The following is a 19,306-nucleotide window of genomic DNA, read 5'->3' on the forward strand; positions in this document are numbered from 1 at the left end:
CTCTTGACCTCCTGTCTCTTTCTTTTATACATCTCCCACTCAATTGCATTTTTTCCCTGCAAAAATTGTCCAAATGCCTCTCTCTTCTCTTTCACTAATACTCTTACTTCTTCATCCCACCACTCACTACCCTTTCTAATCAACCCACCTCCCACTCTTCTCATGCCACAAGCGTCTTTTGCGTAATCAATCACTGATTCCCTAAATACATCCCATTCCTCCCCCACTCCCCTTACCTCCTTTGTTCTCACCTTTTTCCATTCTGTACTCAGTCTCTCCTGGTACTTCCTCACACAAGTCTCCTTCCCAAGCTCACTTACTCTCACCACCAGAGGTAGTAAAAGCTTTGCGGAAGATGAAAGCCGGCAAGGCAGCAGGTTTGGATGGTATTGCAGTGGAATTTATTAAAAAAGGAGGTGACTGTATTGTTGACTGGTTGGTAAGGTTATTTAATGTATGTATGACTCATGGTGAGGTGCCTGAGGATTGGCGAAATGCGTGCATAGTGCCATTGTACAAAGGCAAAGGGGATAAGAGTGAGTGCTCAAATTACAGAGGTATAAGTTTGTTGAGTATTCCTGGTAAATTATATGGGAGGGTATTGATTGAGAGGGTGAAGGCATGTACAGAGCATCAGATTGGGGAAGAGCAGTGTGGTTTCAGAAGTGGTAGAGGATGTGTGGATCAGGTGTTTGCTTTGAAGAATGTATGTGAGAAATACTTAGAAAAGCAAATGGATTTGTATGTAGCATTTATGGATCTGGAGAAGGCATATGATAGAGTTGATAGAGATGCTCTGTGGAAGGTATTAAGAATATATGGTGTGGGAGGCAAGTTGTTAGAAGCAGTGAAAAGTTTTTATCGAGAATGTAAGGCATGTGTACGTGTAGGAAGAGAGGAAAGTGATTGGTTCTCAGTGAATGTAGGTTTGCAGCAAGGGTGTGTGATGTCCCCATGGTTGTTTAATTTGTTTATGGATGGGGTTGTTAGGGAGGTGAATGCAAGAGTTTTGGAAAGAGGGGCAAGTATGAAGTCTGTTGGGGATGAGAGAGCTTGGGAAGTGAGTCAGTTGTTGTTCGCTGATGATACAGCACTGGTGGCTGATTCATGTGAGAAACTGCAGAAGCTGGTGACTGAGTTTGGTAAAGTGTGTGAAAGAAGAAAATTAAGAGTAAATGTGAATAAGAGCAAGGTTATTAGGTACAGTAGGGTTGAGGGTCAAGTCAATTGGGAGGTGAGTTTGAACGGAGAAAAACTGGAGGAAGTGAAGTGTTTTAGATATCTGGGAGTGGATCTGGCAGCGGATGGAACCATGGAAGCGGAAGTGGATCATAGGGTGGGGGAGGGGGCGAAAATTCTGGGAGCCTTGAAGAATGTGTGGAAGTCGAGAACATTATCTCGGAAAGCAAAAATGGGTATGTTTGAAGGAATAGTGGTTCCAACAATGTTGTATGGTTGCAAGGCGTGGGCTATGGATAGAGTTGTGTGCAGGAGGATGGATGTGCTGGAAATGAGATGTTTGAGGAATGTGTGGTGTGAGGTGGTTTGATCGAGTAAGTAACGTAAGGGTAAGAGAGATGTGTGGAAATAAAAAGAGTGTGGTTGAGAGAGCAGAAGAGGGTATTTTGAAATGGTTTGGGCACATGGAGAGAATGAGTGAGGAAAGATTGACCAAGAGGATATATGTGTCGGAGGTGGAGGGAACGAGGAGAAGAGGGAGACCAAATTGGAGGTGGAAAGATGGAGTGAAAAAGATTTTGTGTGATCAGGGCCTGAACATGCAGGAGGGTGAAAGGAGGGCAAGGAATAGAGTGAATTGGAGCGATGTGGTATACCGGGGTTGACGTGCTGTCAGTGGATTGAATCAAGGCATGTGAAGCGTCTGGGGTAAACCATGGAAAGCTGTGTAGGTATGTATATTTGCGTGTGTGGACGTATGTATATACATGTGTATGGGGGTGGGTTGGGCCATTTCTTTCGTCTGTTTCCTTGCGCTACCTCGCAAACGCGGGAGACAGCGACGGGGAAAAAAAAAAAAAAAAAAAAAAAAAAAAAAAAAAAATCCATACTTGCTGCATTTATTCATTCCCGTCACCACCCTGCCACACATGAAATGACAACCCCTTCCCACCCCCATCATGCACGTGAGGTAGCGCTAGGAAAAGACAACAAAGGCCACATTAGTTCTCACTCAGTCTCTAGATGTCATGTACAATGCACCGAAAACCACAGCTCCCTTTCCACATCCAGGCCCCACAGAACTTTCCATGGTTTACCCCAGATGCTTCACATACCCTGGTTCAATCCATTGACAGCACATTGACCCTGGTATGCCACATCGTTCCAATTCACTCTATTCCTTGCAAGCCTTTCACCCTCCTGCATGTTCAAGCCCCAATCGCTCAAAATCTTTTTCACTCCATCCTTCCACCTCCAATTTGGTCTCCCACTTCTCTTCATTCCCTCCACCTCTGACACATATATCCTCTTTGTCAATCTTTACTCGCTCATTCTCTCCATGTGACCAAACCATTTCAAAACACCTGTTCTCTGAACCACACTCTTATCACCACACATATCTCTTACCCTTTCATTACCTACTTGATCAAACCACCTCACACCACATACTGTCCTCAAATATCTCATTTCCAACACATCCACCCTCCTCTGCACAACCTTATCTATAGCCCATGCCTCGCAACCATAAAACATTGTTGGAACCACTATTCCTTCAAATATACCCATTTTAGCTCTCCAAGATAATGTTTTTACCTTCCACACATTTTTTTAATGCTCCCAGAACTTTCGCCCCCTCCCCCATCCTGTGACTCACTTCCACTTCCATGGTTCCATCGCTGCCAAATCCACTCCCAGAAATCTAAAACACTTCACTTCCTCCAGTTTTTCTCCATTCAAAGTTACCTCCCAATAGACTTGTCCCTCAATCATACTGTACCTAATAACCTTGCTCTCATTCACATTTACTCTCAGCTTTCTTCTTTCACCGACTTTACCAAACTTAGTCACCAGCTTCTGCAGTTTCTCACCCGAGTCTGCCACAAGTGAACAACAACTAACTGACTTCCCAAGCCCTCTCATCCACAACAGACTGCATACTTGCTCCTCTCTCCAAAACTCTTGCATTCACCTCCCTAATAATCCCATCCATAAACAAATCAAACAACCATGGAGAAATCAAGCACCCCTGCTGCATACAGACACTCACTGAGAACCAATCACTTTCCTCTCTTCCTACTAGTACACATGCCTTACATCACCGATAAAACTTTTCATTGCTTCTAGCAACTTGCCTCCCACACCATATATTCTTAATACCTTCCACAGAGCATCCCTATCAACTCTATCATATGCCTTCTCCAGATCCATAAATGCTACATACAAATCCATTTGTTTTTCTAAGTATTTCTAACATACATCTTATTTATATATTCATTATACTTGATTGCCCATCCACACATATCAACATATACATACACAAGACATATATACACATGTACATATTCATACATGCTTGCCTTCATCCATTCCCAGAGTTACCCCACCCCACAGGAAAACTTACATCCCAATTAACTTGATTAAGATCTCAATTGCCCCATGTCGAAAAAATAAAAAAAGGGCACTGGAGTTCCCAATTCATGGAGACTCCATTGCCATGGCCATCCCCTTGAAGGAGTTCCAGTTGGAAACAATCAACAAAGATAGAGATATACAACTCATAAAAGTTATGCTGCATAGTGCACTACACAATAATTGAATCACTGTTACAACATATCCATGTGGCAATGAGTATCAACCCATAAACTGTGCAGCCAAGAAAAAAAAAATTTTCCTTACAAAATATATCGAATCTTTTTTTTTTTTCATTTTTACTTGATCGCAGTTTCCTGCATTAGTAAGGCAGCGCCTGAAACAGACAAAGAAAGGCCACATCCACTCATATTAATTCTCTAGCTATCATGTGTAATACACTGAAACCATTGTTCCCTTTCACAACCAGGCCCCACAGGCCCTTCCCTGGTTTACCCTGGTGGCTACACATGCTCTGGTTCTGTCCAATGACAGCAAGTTGACCCCAGTTATTCCAATTTACTCTATTCCAAGCACATCTTCCACCCTCCTGCATGTTCAGGCCCTAATCACTCATCTTTTTCACTCCATCCTTCCATCTCCAACTTGATCTCAATATTCTCTTTGTTTCCTCCACTTCTAACATACATATCCTTTTTGTTAACCTATCTTCACTCATTCTCTCCATATGTCCAAACCATTTCAGCACGCCCTCTTCTGCTCTCTCTTTCTCAATAAATTTGACTGCAAAACTTCAGACACCATACCACTTTTCATCATGCACAAGCTTTCACCACCTCCTCTCTCTTCACCAAACCACTCTCCATGACTCTCTCACTTTGACCCAAAAACCCTAAACCTGCCACTCTTTTCATCAAACACATTAAACAGTCCCTCAAAATATTCCCTCCATCTCCTAAATGGTGAGCTAAATCTCAATGTCTGTACTGCAACAAATATGGTTAATCTAATTTTCTCATATGTTCCTTTGGTATTACCTATTACTGATGAAGCTTAAACATTTTTAAATTTTTGATAACTCTGTCCTGGAATGGAATCTTGATTTCTTGGCCATGTCCTTAATGGGTTAAAACAACATGAATGTTGACTAACATTTAGTAGCAAAACATCCACAGTTGTTGGTCATCATCTGAGGAATAAATTTCACTTCCTGTGACACATCAATCTGAAACTACACTCCCATGGCATGTATAAGCTATGCTTTTTGGACATCATCCATCTTTCAAAAACTGTGACACATCGATCTGAAACTACACTCCCATGGCATGTATGAGTTATGCTTTTTGGACACCATCCATCTTTCAAACACAACAAATGATGATCCAACATACCATTTGACCCCTCATGCCCAAGACACTGCTTCCATTCTAAGGCACTGAGCAATTGCTCCACAACTGTCCTGCACACACCCCACAAAGACAAATACACATCATCACACTTATTGACTTGACTTGTGGTCCTGCCCACTGGATGTGGGTAGCTTCCTGAGTACTTCACAAGACACATCAATCTGGGCCAGGGACAGGAAGTTATAAGGTAAAGCAGCCATGATGTGGAAATACAGGATATGATTCATTCAATAATAACCCTGAGAGGATACTCTGCATGAGTCCTTTAGGAAATGATTATTTCACACACTTACGTCTTTCCTGATCTCTCTAACTAAAGTGTAGAAGGCATCGTCAACACCCATACGGGTCTTGGCTGAGGTTTCTATGAAAGGAATGTCATAATTCTTAGCCACTTCTCGTGCCTGCTGCATATCCATTGCACGCACCTGGAGGTCACATTTGTTGCCCACCACTGTAGAGGGGTGGAATTGTGTTAATAATAAAAAATGAAAAGCAATATGTCACCAGAATCAAAATGTATTAATCTTTCATAGTATACGAACATTAGGTAGAAGTAACAGGCTGAAACATTAGGTAGAAGTTAGTTGGAACATTAGGAGTGGGCCTTTGAAAACACCGCACTAGAGAACCTTTGCCACTGACTTATTAAGAGAGGGACCATAGAGGATAAAAAAAAAGGCAGTGGAGTTCACCAGCTATGAAGAGTTGCTATAGTCACCAACTTAAGGGAGTTCCCAAAGGCAACTGGCATCAGATATATAGACAGAAAGATAGATGAGGCCCATGAACCCTGAGCCACTAACACATACCAATCGATATAGCTATTCCCTGCACGAAGGAAGTCACTTTACAAGAACTTCACTTTATCTTAACATATTAACTAGGGAACCAACTCATTCAATAGACGACTAAAACTTATTGTAAAAGAATAATGAATCTCCCATACATAAATTTCTATCTAAAAGCTAAAATCTTCAAATCTTGTTTAATCAACACTAAGAGAGAATTAAAAATAAGAAACAATTAGGCCTATACACTACAGACTACTGTATCATCATTACACTGAGGTCCCAGCATCTTTGCACAAATTACTGAATACAATACCCGCCTGGGTATAGTAAGCCAGCACTTTGGAGTTGTCAAGTTGCACTCCTCTTACCCAGGTAGCTGTCTTTTCTTTCTGCCTTACTAACATGCAAAAACTGGCATTCTGTCCACAAACATACAATCTCTCCTTGTCATATGTAACACATGACAACACTTAGCTCATGCAGCTCATTCTTCATAACTCTAAATTTTCCTGCAGTGAGCACTGTGCGCTAGCCCTGCCTTTTGGCAAAATGTTGGGAGCAGTTGATAGAAGAAGGTAGGAACATTTAGGCATAAGCATTAGGCAGAAGATGGATGCAGGAGCATTAGATAAAAGAAGTTATTAGGAACATTAGGTAGGAGCCTCTGCAAACACTGTGCTAGAGTTGCTCTCTGCCAGTGGCCTGTTAAGGGTCAGGTACTAAAGGCTAAGAAGCGGAGATTCTATTGCCATGGCCATCCGAGGGAATTCCAACTGGAACAGGAACCAGAGAAATAAATAGATAGCTAAAGCAGTAAAATAAACAGCACTAAACTCTGAAAAACATAATTTAGAATATGTAATATGGAATGATTACAGTACTTATCACAAAGGTATCATTAGTTTTCACCTGAAAGCAGACAGATGGTGTCCTCATCTATTTCACATTTATCTACAAGTGATAAAAACAATAAATGCATGATGAATTACAAAAAATAATTACTACTAATAACTACAACAGGAAAGAGTAAACAAACCTAGTAAACACTGATGAATATCTTCATGAATGATACTCTTCTGTTATTAGAATTTGTTTATAACCTATGCAAGTCACAATGTCACTCACATGAATAGCACTGAATGTTTAATGATGTCTTTCATTAAGGTTTTGTGGGATGTCAACTGTTACAAAATTCCAAAAGGTTAATAAATCATCTACTGTATCTCTGTATGAGGCACTATAGTACACTTGAAAAACAAAATTTTTGAAATATGAAAAACGTTTTTTCTTGAAGGTGGTGTCCCATGAGCACAATAGATTCTAGGTGAATCTACGGGAGAAATTTTGGAATAATAAGAAACTACACTAAAAGGGGGTGAAAAAGGTAAGAGGTGGATGTAAATGAGTGGAAGTGTTAATGAGAGAAGTAAGGAAGGGGAGTTGCTGAATCAAAAGTGGGAAGTGAAAGGAAGATGGAAAGAGTATTTTGAAGAAATGATGAATGTAGAAGAGGAGACAGCAGCTGTTACATGCATGGGTATGGAGGATGGAAGGAAGAGGATAAAAGTACAAGGGCCTATAGCAAAAAGGGAGGTAAGAAGGACAATAATGTGGCTGAAGGTAGGAAAGGCACCTGGAGTGGATTGGATTATGGCTGAAATGCTGAAGTATGGACAGAGTGTGATAGAATGGATGCATCTGATGGTGTAATTCAGTATAGAAACAGAACATTGTGCCTGAGGATTGGGTGAAAGCTATCATTGTTCCTTCATTCAAAGGAAAAAGTGTTAAGGATGTACGCTGCAATTACAGTGGAATACGTCTGTTAAAGTATCTTTGGGGATTGAGGAGAAAGAATGTTTCCCATGTATTCCCTGCGTGTTGTAGGTAACTAAAAGGTGTGAGAGCAAAGGACTGGAAATCCTCTAAGGCTCAGTTCTCTCTTCCTGACACTGCCTCACTAATGCTAGAAATGGTGAATATATACAGAAAAAAAAAAGTCTAAAGTATACCAAGAAAAGTGTATGCATGAATGGCGATTCATAGAGTGATGGAAGTACCTGAATGCAGAATGAGTGAAGAGCAAGGGGTTTTTGGGAAAGGTAGGAGATCGGACAATCAGATTTTTAAGGTAAAGAACCATGGAAAAGTATGTAGTGAAAGGTACAAAAATGTATGCAGCTTTTATTACAAAGTCGAATGATTTATGGCATATCGGGTAGAGGGACAACTGCTGGATGGTGTGAAAGCCTTCTATTGAGGAGCAAATGCATGTGTAAGGGTGGATGGCGAGTTAAGCTAAAGTTTCAGCATACATGTAGGTGTGAGGCTGGGCTGTGAGGTCACCGTGGCTTTTTAATATATGTACATATGGATGGAGAAATAAGGGAGATGAAAATAAAACTAAGGAAAAAGGTTGTAGAGATGGAGTGTGGTAGTGATATATGGTGGCTAGTGGCAAATCTGTTTGTGGATGATATTGTGTTGTTTGCTGAGAGTGAAGAGGAGTTGCAGATGGTTGTAAGCATGTTTTATGAAGGGTGTAAACGTAGAATATTGACGATAAATGCAGCTAAAGGTAAAGTAATAGTGTTTGAAAGGAAGCAGAATGAAAATACAAATTTTGTAAAACCATATAGAAAAATAGAAGAAATGTACTAAATTGTGCTTTGGATGTGGGGGGAGAAAAACTGGAAGAGAAAAAGAAGTTACTTATTTAGAAGCTGCCTTAGGAAAGTCTGGTGATATGGAAGAAGAAATAAAGGAGGGTAGAAGGGTCACTGGTTCCCTTAATAGAATAATGAAGGGTAAGCACGGAAGTGAAAGAGAATTATGGGACAAAATACTCCTTCCAACCCTGACCTATGCAGCCAAAACATGGACATGGAATGAGTCACAAAAGTCAAGAATCCAAGCTGTGGATGTAAGCTATTTGAGAAGAGCATGTGGTGTGACTAGATGGGATGAAGATAAAATGAAGGGGTGTACGAGAAATGTAGTACGGCAGGGAATGCTAAGGGAATGAAATGTGGAAAGGTAGAATGGGTGAAACATAACACTTTGAGGTAGATTGGACATTGATAAAGAATACAAGATGGAGTTTACAAAGAGAGTGTACAATAGTAATATCAAAGGGGTTGGTGTAAGAGGAAGACCACCTGTAACATGGGCAAGTAGGGTGGAAGAATACTGGAGGGGGGAGAAACGGCAGACGAATGCATGGAATGGTGCATGTGAGTGAGGCATGTAAGGACAGGGATAAGAGGAGACTCTTTTGCCAAAGCCACCCCTTGATGGGTATTCCTGGAATGGACAACAGATACCTTGTAAGACTTTTTCTTTTTTTAAATGTTGAAGGCTCCAGTCATGGACAAAAGTCCAGATCAAGGCCACGCCTTAACTGAGATATTGAGAGAATTATGAAATGGAGAAAGAAAAGGTAAAATATATATGAATTTTAGAAGAAGTGAAAAACCCATCTTTTGAAATATGCCAGGTCACAGTTATTGGGAAAGACATAAGAAGTTAGAGTTCCAAAACTTTGACACGTGGGGAGAGAAGCACTTGTCAAATCCGCCAACCCTCGGGTTGTCAATGGCCACAGTAATTAAGTGACACAGCAGCTAACTGAGAGGTAGCTAGTGATATATTCTACAAAAATAGGATTTGGATATTCTAACCCTCCATCTTTCCGACTGTGGAACACTTATGTTTAGTGTAAAGCAAAGGTTAAGCCAATAAAATGTTTTTCTTAATCCAAGTAAAGATATTCCCCACTAAATGGGGTTTCAAGGTACCTGGATGCAAAAATAAATGTTGCCCTCAAATATTCTGAAAGGCACCAAAAAAGGCTTAAAGAGGTCTAGCTAGGTTTGAGCATGAGAATCTCTTGGTGAACCCTTCCAAGAGTTAATGACAAGGGTATCTTTTTTCATATCTCATGGTTTCATTCCTGGTCAAGAATCCAGGGTCTGGTTTTATCAACCAATAACAGGCCATCTAACAAGGTATCATCAAAGAGATTCTTAAATCTGGATACAGCACGAAATTCACCAACTTTCCTTCGAGAACCTTTAGTTCTAAGGAAAAGTTTCACTATATCAGCTCACCACACTATGGATCTGAGAAAGTTCCAAGGAAAGTGCCTTAGAAGACCTTAGCTTTGTGCAGGAAAAAATTTGTTTATCAGAAGGCACTGTTTCTGACCTCCAGCCGTGCCATACTGGTGCAAACGGATGGAAGATCTAACTTCCTCAAAAGATGCTATAGGTGACAGAGAGACACTAAGGTCATTAGACAACTGTAGATTTTGCACAATTTAAAGATTTGTTCCCAGAAAGTGTCTGAGAATTCCATTCAGACAACAAAATTTTTTGAAACAGAAAAGCTATTACTCTGGAAAAATTTGTGGGGCTACGCATTACTTGAAATCTTGAACTGCCAAGTCAGTGTACCAATACAGAAAGCCAGAAACTTCCTCATTCTGGAGTGTTCCAGAATGTGCCAAAAGGAATACTTTCCACTTTATTACCAAGTGTTGTGGAAGTTGACGAAGATAAGCATGAACAAGGGTCTGGAAACCCTTCCCTTCTCGTATCATGAAAGCTGGAACAGATGAAGGAGCCATGCAAGGTGTGCTCATCCTCCTCAAAAGCTGAGGCTGGGGTGACTGAATGTGGGTGGATGCAACCAAGATGAAAAGAAGGGAGAGATTGGTAGTATATTTGATGAGAGGAACATGGATGTTCTAGTTCTGAGTGAAACAAAGTTCAAGGGCAGGGAGGAATCACTGGTTTAGGAAAGCCTTGAAACAGAGAAGGATTAGTGTGAGGGTGAGAGCAAAGGCAGGAATGACTCTTCTACTAAAGGAGGAGTTGTGAGTAAAATTTAGCTGTAAGGACAGATAATTAGGAAATTAGAATTCTAAACATCTTGGTTATTCACTGCTGTAACCTGAAGGGAAAGCAAAATATTGTTACAGGGAAGCCATTAATTAAAGGAAACGTAGTTTATTTATAATCACCCTAGGACCACTTTCCGAAATGGTCCTGGTTTTACCAAAGACTCTTTTCTCATAAGCCCCTGCAGCTCCAAATATACATTACAGTCAGTTGCAGGGACAGGGAGGACTCCTCAGAAGCAAGAAATTTTCTAGGGACCATAATTTCTTTCATCAAATGATGATAGAGTCTTGCCAGAGTAGACTTTAATAATGGAGTTACCTCAATCAGGTTACAATTGCAGTGTAACCTCAAGCAGTCCAGTAACACCAAGGAAAAGGTGTCTGCCACTGCAAAGGTTACTGGAAACAAAAGATGCTGCTCACTTTTAAATTAATGTCAGAAAAGTGTCTGAAATATGTATACAATGAGCAGGAAATTATATTGAGAACGACAAACTCATAGGTAAGATGAAAGGTTAAGAAGTGCCCATGCTGAATGTGTATCACTGTTAAATGAATAGCTAGCACAGTAAATGAACGTGTTCTTTGTGTCACGATACCACGGAAAGAATAAACTTGTTTGTATTAAAGTAGATTAATTCACCTTAAGAGTGACAGTGCAGAGGGGCACTAAGGATAAAAGTAATTATAGCAATGAGGTACATATGCCACTGGGGAATAAGTAAGGAAGAACATAAATATATTTGAAGAAATGTGGGTTTGGCGGTAAATATTCTACACGTGTCCCTCTTAAGGGAAGGAGCAAAAATACTATTTCATGGTTCATAATGCCTCATATGCACCAACATCTAAGTCATATCACTTAAAAGGGAAGGAAAAACTTGGGATTCAATGTCTACTTACAAACCATGGGTACAACTTCGGCATCTTTAACTCTCTTTATCTGTTCACGATATGTACTTATATCTTCAAAGGATTTTGCATTGTTGACGGCAAAAACAAGCAGGAATCCTTCCCCAGTTCGCATATACTGGTCCCGCATTGCACTGAAAAGAAAATGTTCTTATTAAGAGGAAGCAATATCAACATCGTCATGGAGTAAAAGAAGACAAATTTGAAAGAATATGCATGGCTGTATGGTGACTATGGTACACTTAAATGTCTCTTACCTTTCTATCCCAAGAGCCCCTTCTACACAGTTCTTGCAGCACTCAGAATAATGGCCACATCCACTCGCTGGGATCACGTCATAAAGTGTGGAGATACTTTCTAGCTATAGGTGATCAACTACCTCTCCTGTCTGCATTTTAGGGATTACAGCCTCAAAGATTTTAACCATTTTAAGTAAATGAGTTCCTTTATCGCACTGACTTGGAGTGTGAAAGACCTCTGAACACTATCTAATGCCACAATCTCAACTGACTTGAAGGGTTCATTTACTGTGGAGTGGTAAGCCTTATATTTCTATTTGGGAGGTCCTTGTTCGTTATGAAGTGGCTGTTGCAAAAAACTGTGCTAAGCATATTGAGGTGATTTTGCCGGCAGCCTTGTTGTGCTGTGCAAGTGCTCATGTTCGTGACCATTATACAACCAGTGACTGATTTGATGTTCTGGTTTATGTGTTTGCAGCTCTGTGATATTAGCTTCTTACATAGCATGGTAAGTGCAAGTTAATGGTGGAGCCAATTAACTTTCTATAAAGATTACTAAGGAATTTGTTTTCAAGTCCATATCTGGTATCAGTTTGTATTCTAAAGGTATTCAATTTGTTCAGTTTGTGTTGAAATCTGTGGTGAGAAGTGAAAGCCATGTGTTTTGAATGTGATGCCCAGCATGGATGAAGTTTTTCTTATTATAGAGACTTACATGGTATGAACACAACACACCTCAATCGAGGCAATCTCAGAAAATGAGACAGAAGGCTTTTCATTCCACTCTAATTAATAAGGAGTGGTTGACTTTTTAGAGTTATGAGACAGTTAAGGTTGGATTTACGTCTGTGATTGGTTAAGAGGGTGAATGTTGATGGTGAAGCAGACAATCTGTTTTGGGTTAGCAAGTACTACAAGTGCATGATATAAGGTCTCATGTTTGTTTTTCCTTGGGTAGTGTTTGTTTTTCCTTGGGTAGTGTAAAGGTGTTGCAATTTGACCGTGAGGTCATCTGCGCATGAAAGGAATTACAAGCTGTGTTTTCTGGAAGACACTGAAAACGATTTGGGAAACATAAGTATAAGCTTTATCAATCCTGTACTAGTTGGGGGAGTAGACCTGTAAGTACTGGCTGTTGAAATGTTATATAGAGGTATGTTTTTATTTCTTCTTGGAGGTTGGTACTTGGTCTTGAAACAGTTTTAGAGGTAGGGGTCAACAGCCATTGCAAAGAATAAAGGACCATGTATATCAAATACAAAGCTGTTCTGGAAATACTTGTTCCACTGTGTAAAAGCTGAATATTTGTGATTTCTATATAGCTGCTGATTGTTCTGAAGACTCTGTTTCATGTTGTTTGAAGCTTTCTTACTTCTGCTTCTACGAGTGGATGATCATGTACATGACAAGTAATTTTGGGTAAAATAGATAAACTTTCTGAAAATGATACCAAAAGAAATTTTCCTGTTCAAAACTGATGCTGTTACGTATTCTGAGGGTACTTTGTTTCTGGCCTTTGTAATGATGTTTGTGGTGTACAGAGGGAATATCAAGTATGTCAAACATGATACCTAGTATGACGAGATTTGCTGGGTGGGATTTAGTGGCCATTCAGGGTTCGGGGAGGGTGCATGGATAAATGTCAGTCTGAATTTCTTCTCATATCATTCATCATTCTGAATATAATCTTCATTTCTATTACATTATTCAGGCTACTTTTACTTCTACTATCTTCAAAAGGAAAGACGAGAGTTAAGAGGCGTTTTGGATAGAGAAACAGGTAGAAATTGGGTCTTGGAGGTATTAAATTAAACTTAACAAGATTTTGTCTACCCCACTGAGATATCCTGTCAAAGTCTGAGTTTACTGAAGAAGTAGGGTGTATTAGATGGTTTGTGGAGGAGAGGAAATCATTGAAAAAAAGGAGAAAAAATGAAAAACTTCAAGTCCTTTTCAAATCATTTTTACATTCATTTCTTTTTTTTAAATTTCTTAATGCCATGTACAAATTCTAAATTCAATCTCTCTGATGACACCCTACCCCTTAATAATACAACACAAATGACAAATATGTAGAGTAAAAGTTCCTTCACAACAATTTTTTGTACAATTCTAAGCAATGAATGTCCAGTTAAATCTAGGTCACTAAAGAGCTTCTTTTACACAGAAAATCACACCAATACCAAAAACAACTATCAAAATCCATGCAGAACGTACCTGTATTCTTCTTGACCTGCTGTGTCGAGGATGTCCAAAAGACACGTTTCCCCATCGATAACCACCTGCTTACGATAAGAATCTTCTATTGTTGGGTCGTATTCATCAACGAAACTGAGGAAGAAAAGTCAATACATATCTAAACCTGGAGAAAAATAATGGCACAAATTATGGAAGAAAAGTCAATACATATTTATAACTACAGAAAAATAATGGCATGTCCCAGAGATCCCTTAAAAAGAAGAAAAAGAAAAAATTAAAGCCACAACGACTTCAGCTGTGCAGCAGTTTCTTATTCATTCATCAAAAGCACCATGAGAAACCAAAGATATTAGCACCCTAAAAGAAAATTCATAATCTAGCTAAGTGCATACACTACAACTGTTCAATGTACTAAAACTGTGCACTGTATTGTGATGAAAACTTATATAATCCTTTGTGCCCATAATTTCCAACATCTATAAATCTTCTCACACCTAAAATAAGAGGGCACAAGCAAAACTGTTTCCATGACAGTTACTGACCATCTTCACATTTCAACATCAACAATTATTTAGAAATATCCATCTTTATTAATAATATCTGGGTGTGATGATCACGAAGGATGGCAGTGAAGATGAAGCTGGGGGTATGATTATGCAAGGGAGAAGAACAGGAGAAGCTAAAGTGAACGGAAAGAATTTTCTTGCTGTGAGCAAGATACCTGGACACTATAGCTTGTCCCAGCTCTGATGTAAAAGTATGAAAGATTAGTTTTCCAATGGAAGATATGATTAGTTAGTTTTCCATAGAAAAAAAAAATGTAGAGACCAGTATCTCTGTAGTACTGCCGTAATATGCAAGCAATAAATAAGGATACCCAAAATATGATTACAGCAAGCAATAAATAAGGATACCAGAATATGGAGAAAAAAATCAATTGAAAGATGCAAAAATTAAGTATTCTAAGATGTTACTTCTGGCAAATTTCATAGGATAAGGTGAACAGCTTAAACAGTAGCACAAAGGAGAGTACATGAAGGAGCAGACTGTATGCACTGGTACATAAAAGAGGTGTGTGTTTTTTTTTTTTTTTTTATACTATTCGCTATTTCCCGCGATAGCGAGGTAGCGTTAAGAACAGAGGACTGGGCCTTTGAGGGAATATCCTCATCTGGACCTCTTCTCTGTTCCATCTTTTGGAAAAATTAAAAAGAAAAAAAAAAAAAAAAAAACGAGAGGGGAGGATTTCCAGCCCCCCGCTCCCTTCCCTTTTAGTCGCCTTCTACGACACGCAGGGAATACGTGGGAAGTATTCTTTCTCCCCTATCCCCAGGTAAAAAAGAGGTGTTATGAAGAGTAAAAGGAATGGACAGATGCATGCAAAGGAATGGATAGATGCATGCAAAGGAATGAACTGGTTATTACTTCATATTTCAGATGGAAATATATGAGAAAGATTTCTCACTGCATTTAAAAGTTGTTGTGTCAATGTGGAAGTGTGAATAGAAACATGAATTTCGTTTGATGAAGTAACCTAGCGTCCAAAGTGAAAAAATGATTTTTAAGAGCTTACAATAGTGTTAATTTCAGCAATCCTGTACATGCGTGTCTGTGAACTGAGACCATATGTGCTTAACACAATCCATGTAAATGGGAATGGATCTAAAGGTACAAAAATACACAAGCTGAGATAGTTGGACAGATAGATATATAAAGACTAAATTCTGCATACCAGTACTATAAATAAAATGTGAAATGAATATGATCTATCTTAACTGGGGAAATGCAAAGATTTGGAAGATGATGAGAAAAAGAAATGTACTACAAAAGAGAGAAGGAAAAGGGACAAAAATGGTATCAACTTATGAATAAAGTAATATTAGAGAATGAAAAGCTGACTGACAAGTGGTCATGCAATACGAACATGCTCAATGACAAGGAAATCTTGAGGCAATGGAAAGTATCTTTCCTTCCCCATAATAATGTTACCATGAGTAGCCAAGCCCAACTAACTGACTACCAGAAATTTATCATGTATACAATAATCATTCCACAGAGGAACTTACATATCAAAAAGGTCTATTACCCAGAGCAAGTTACAATAATTAAAAGCTGTCACATACAAGTACCATCAAGGAGGACAAGTTCACCTCTATGCATCAGTCAAAATGAAACCTACTTTGGAATACATACAAAAAGATTTTGGCAAAATGGTAGGGCTCCTGGATAGTGCTTACCATGTGTTCCGCGTGGTGAAGAGTACTGCTTCTCTGTCACCAGATGTGTCCTATAACTGTAAATCTGGAGTACATCAGGTTCATATCTACCATATTCTCAATGTTTCTATGGTTATTCCAAGCATGCTGCTTTCTTCTACTGGGATTATAACGAATAATCTTTAAATATTTTTTCTTGCTGAAAGCTTTAATTTTTGTTTGATAACTTTATATTCCCAGGTATTATTGCAAACCAACAGCTCTGTGTCTTCCTTGAGAACATACTTTCATATCCAGTATATTATCATTAATGCCTGCAATATGCTGCCATGCATAGATCAACATCATTCTTTTCCATCTTCTTGCTAGATTGTGGGGTATGAGTTCTTTCACCCACTCATGACAGTTTTATTTTTTCCAACACAGCCTTGCTCATGATGCTTCTGAATTCTCTTCGACCCGCTTATTTCCATTTGTTTGACTTGTGACTTTCAACACAGCAGTACCCAATTTTGTATTTCTTTCATTCTAAAATGTTTTTCCCTTCTTAGAGAGGTAGCATTTGGAAAACTAGATGATGGCCTCATCTGTACATATCTACTTTGTCATGTGACCAGAGCCTGCCATCAAAATTCAGCCAAAAGATTGTTCCATGGTTAACCTTGACTGCTTCATATCCCTTAGTTCAGCCTACTGATTGTACATTTATTCCCATATACCATGACAATTCAATCAAATCTAACCAATTCTAGCATCTCATGCTCCTAAATGTTCAGGCCCCAGTATCTCAAAGCCACCTTCACTTCATCCTTTCATCTCCTTAAGTCTTCCAGCTGCAATACCAGCCATCTTTCTAAATATGACAAAAACAGCAATGGCAAAACCAAAGATGTTGCTAACAAAGGAAAGTCTGAATGAAAACAAAATTATAGGGATCCATACAATGGCATACATAACATCAATACATAAAGGAGGATATAAGCTCATCTAGGTACACCACTGATTTTCCGGCACTCTTGGTTCCAAAGCCTTGCCGGATTAACCACATTGCAGGACCAACCGTGGTCACATGAGAATAATTCATCAACACACCTCTAACCCACTAATTATACATCTCCCATGTGTCTAAAGTATTTGTCTGCATTATACACCTGCTCAGGACTGAGGTGCTCATCAGCTATGAGTTTTGAAAATTCATCCATATACTCGGCAGCTCCTTCATAATTTGCAGACCACTTTCCTCCACACACTTTATTCATGGAAATTATATGAGGCTTCTTGAATCTTTCAAGCCATCCTTCACTCTAGTAATGCTCATGTTGTAATCTAAGTTCTTTATGGAAAAACTTAGCCTGGTCCATTATCATGCTACCTGACAAGTCCAGTCCATCACTTTGACACTATCGAAACCATTCCATCATCACTCAATCGTGCTCAGTACTCTTACCATCTTTCATAGTTTTTCTTATCGTAATTTGCTTCTTAGAATCACTGTTTGCATAGAATTTCAATATTTCCTCCCTTTGCTTCTTTATATCATAAACAGTTGATGAACCGGTACTGTAGATGTCACCCAGCTTACGCTCCGAAACGCCATGGTTCATTTTTCAACAGTTCTACTTCATCTTGGATTGATATGGACTGGTGTTTACATCTGACACCACAACTGACACTCTCATATGTCTTAGAAGCCATAGCTAGGGTTAAATCTAAGCAAATTTAGCTAAGAATCTCACAGAATTGTGGTATCACCACCAAGTGCAGTGTAAAGAATGTAAATAAGCGTGCCCTACACACAACACCATCTGAGGCCACAGTAATTTCAAGTTCCCGTGTGTAATTTTGACCGGACTAAAGGAGGTACCAAACCATCAGTTGCCGGAAATTTGGTGGTGTACCTGTATCTTGGCAGTACATGCCAATCAGCTTGACTTCACATGCATTTGCATTAAAGTCTTTGGAACAGTAACAGAAGGACATATGCTAGGATATCTATCTGGAACATCTATATGGATGAAGACCAACATGTATTTGTCTGCTTTCACTCATAGCAATGGGCAAAAACTTGGTCAATCCTCTTACTTAAAATAAGGCAAATTACTTATTTCAACATCAGGAATGCTTACATATGGAATGACTTATCAATTATATTAGGCGAAAGCAAATCCCTGGATGTGTTTAAGATTCTGACACAAAAAATGCCAAAATGCAGTTCAACAAAACAGATTCAAATCCTTACATATCTGCACACTCATTTGGCAGACAAAAATAAAAATGAACTATATTCTTGCATCATATATATACACCTACAAAGCAAATCAACATATTTTTCTAAACAATGAGGGAAAACATACTGTAAACGAGTAAGGTATACCTGTAGGTAACAAAACCTTTCACCAGATCTCATGTAGGTATACACTGCCCACTTTAGCAGAGTTTTCAACAAGATTACAATGTATTTGCTAAACATGAAAGTATATTAGTTATGAACCCAGTACAAGAGAAAACTTCTTTCATACCATTCGCCATCTCCCGCGTTAGCGAGGTAGCGTTAAGAACAGAGGACTGGGCCTTTGAGGGAATATCCTCACCTGGCCCCCTTCTCATTTCCCTCTTTTGAAAAACAAAAAAAAAAATAAGAGGGGAGGATTTCCAGCCCCCCGCTCCCTTCCCTTTTAGTCGCCTTCTACGACACGCATGGAATACGTGGGAAGAATTCTTTCTCCCCTATCCCCAGGGATATATATATTACTCTGCTTTGTCTCCGTCTCCCGCGCCCGCGAGGCAGCGCAAGGAAACAGACGAAAGAAACGGCCCAACCCACCCCCATACACATGCACACACACACACGTCCACACACGCAAATATACATACCCATACATCTCAATGTACACATATATATACACACACAGGCACCTACATATATACACATGCACACAATTCACACTGTCTGCCTTTATTCATTCCCATCGCCACCACGCCACACATGGAATAACATTCCCCTCCCCCCTTATGTGAGCGAGGTAGCACCAGGAAAAGACAACAAAGGCCCCATTCGTTCACCCTCAGTCTCTAGCTGTCATGC

General features: G+C 39.4%; 1 protein-coding gene across 2 annotated transcripts in view; it reads right to left on the bottom strand.

Moving 5' to 3' along the window:
* Ras85D (ras-like protein 1) overlaps positions 1–19,306 on the bottom strand; it is a 48,526-nt gene that overhangs the window by 12,570 nt on the left and 16,650 nt on the right. For both annotated transcript variants that reach the window (XM_071656839.1, XM_071656840.1), the window contains exons 3-5: positions 14,024–14,137; positions 11,559–11,701; positions 5,252–5,412 (exon numbers count right to left, since the gene is read on the bottom strand). In XM_071656839.1, coding sequence (XP_071512940.1) covers positions 5,252–5,412; positions 11,559–11,701; positions 14,024–14,137 — 418 coding nt within the window. The remainder of the gene's footprint in view (positions 1–5,251; positions 5,413–11,558; positions 11,702–14,023; positions 14,138–19,306) is intronic.

The sequence above is a fragment of the Panulirus ornatus genome, chromosome 63 (assembly GCF_036320965.1).
Source record: "Panulirus ornatus isolate Po-2019 chromosome 63, ASM3632096v1, whole genome shotgun sequence".
Taxonomy (NCBI): Eukaryota; Metazoa; Arthropoda; class Malacostraca; order Decapoda; family Palinuridae; genus Panulirus; species Panulirus ornatus.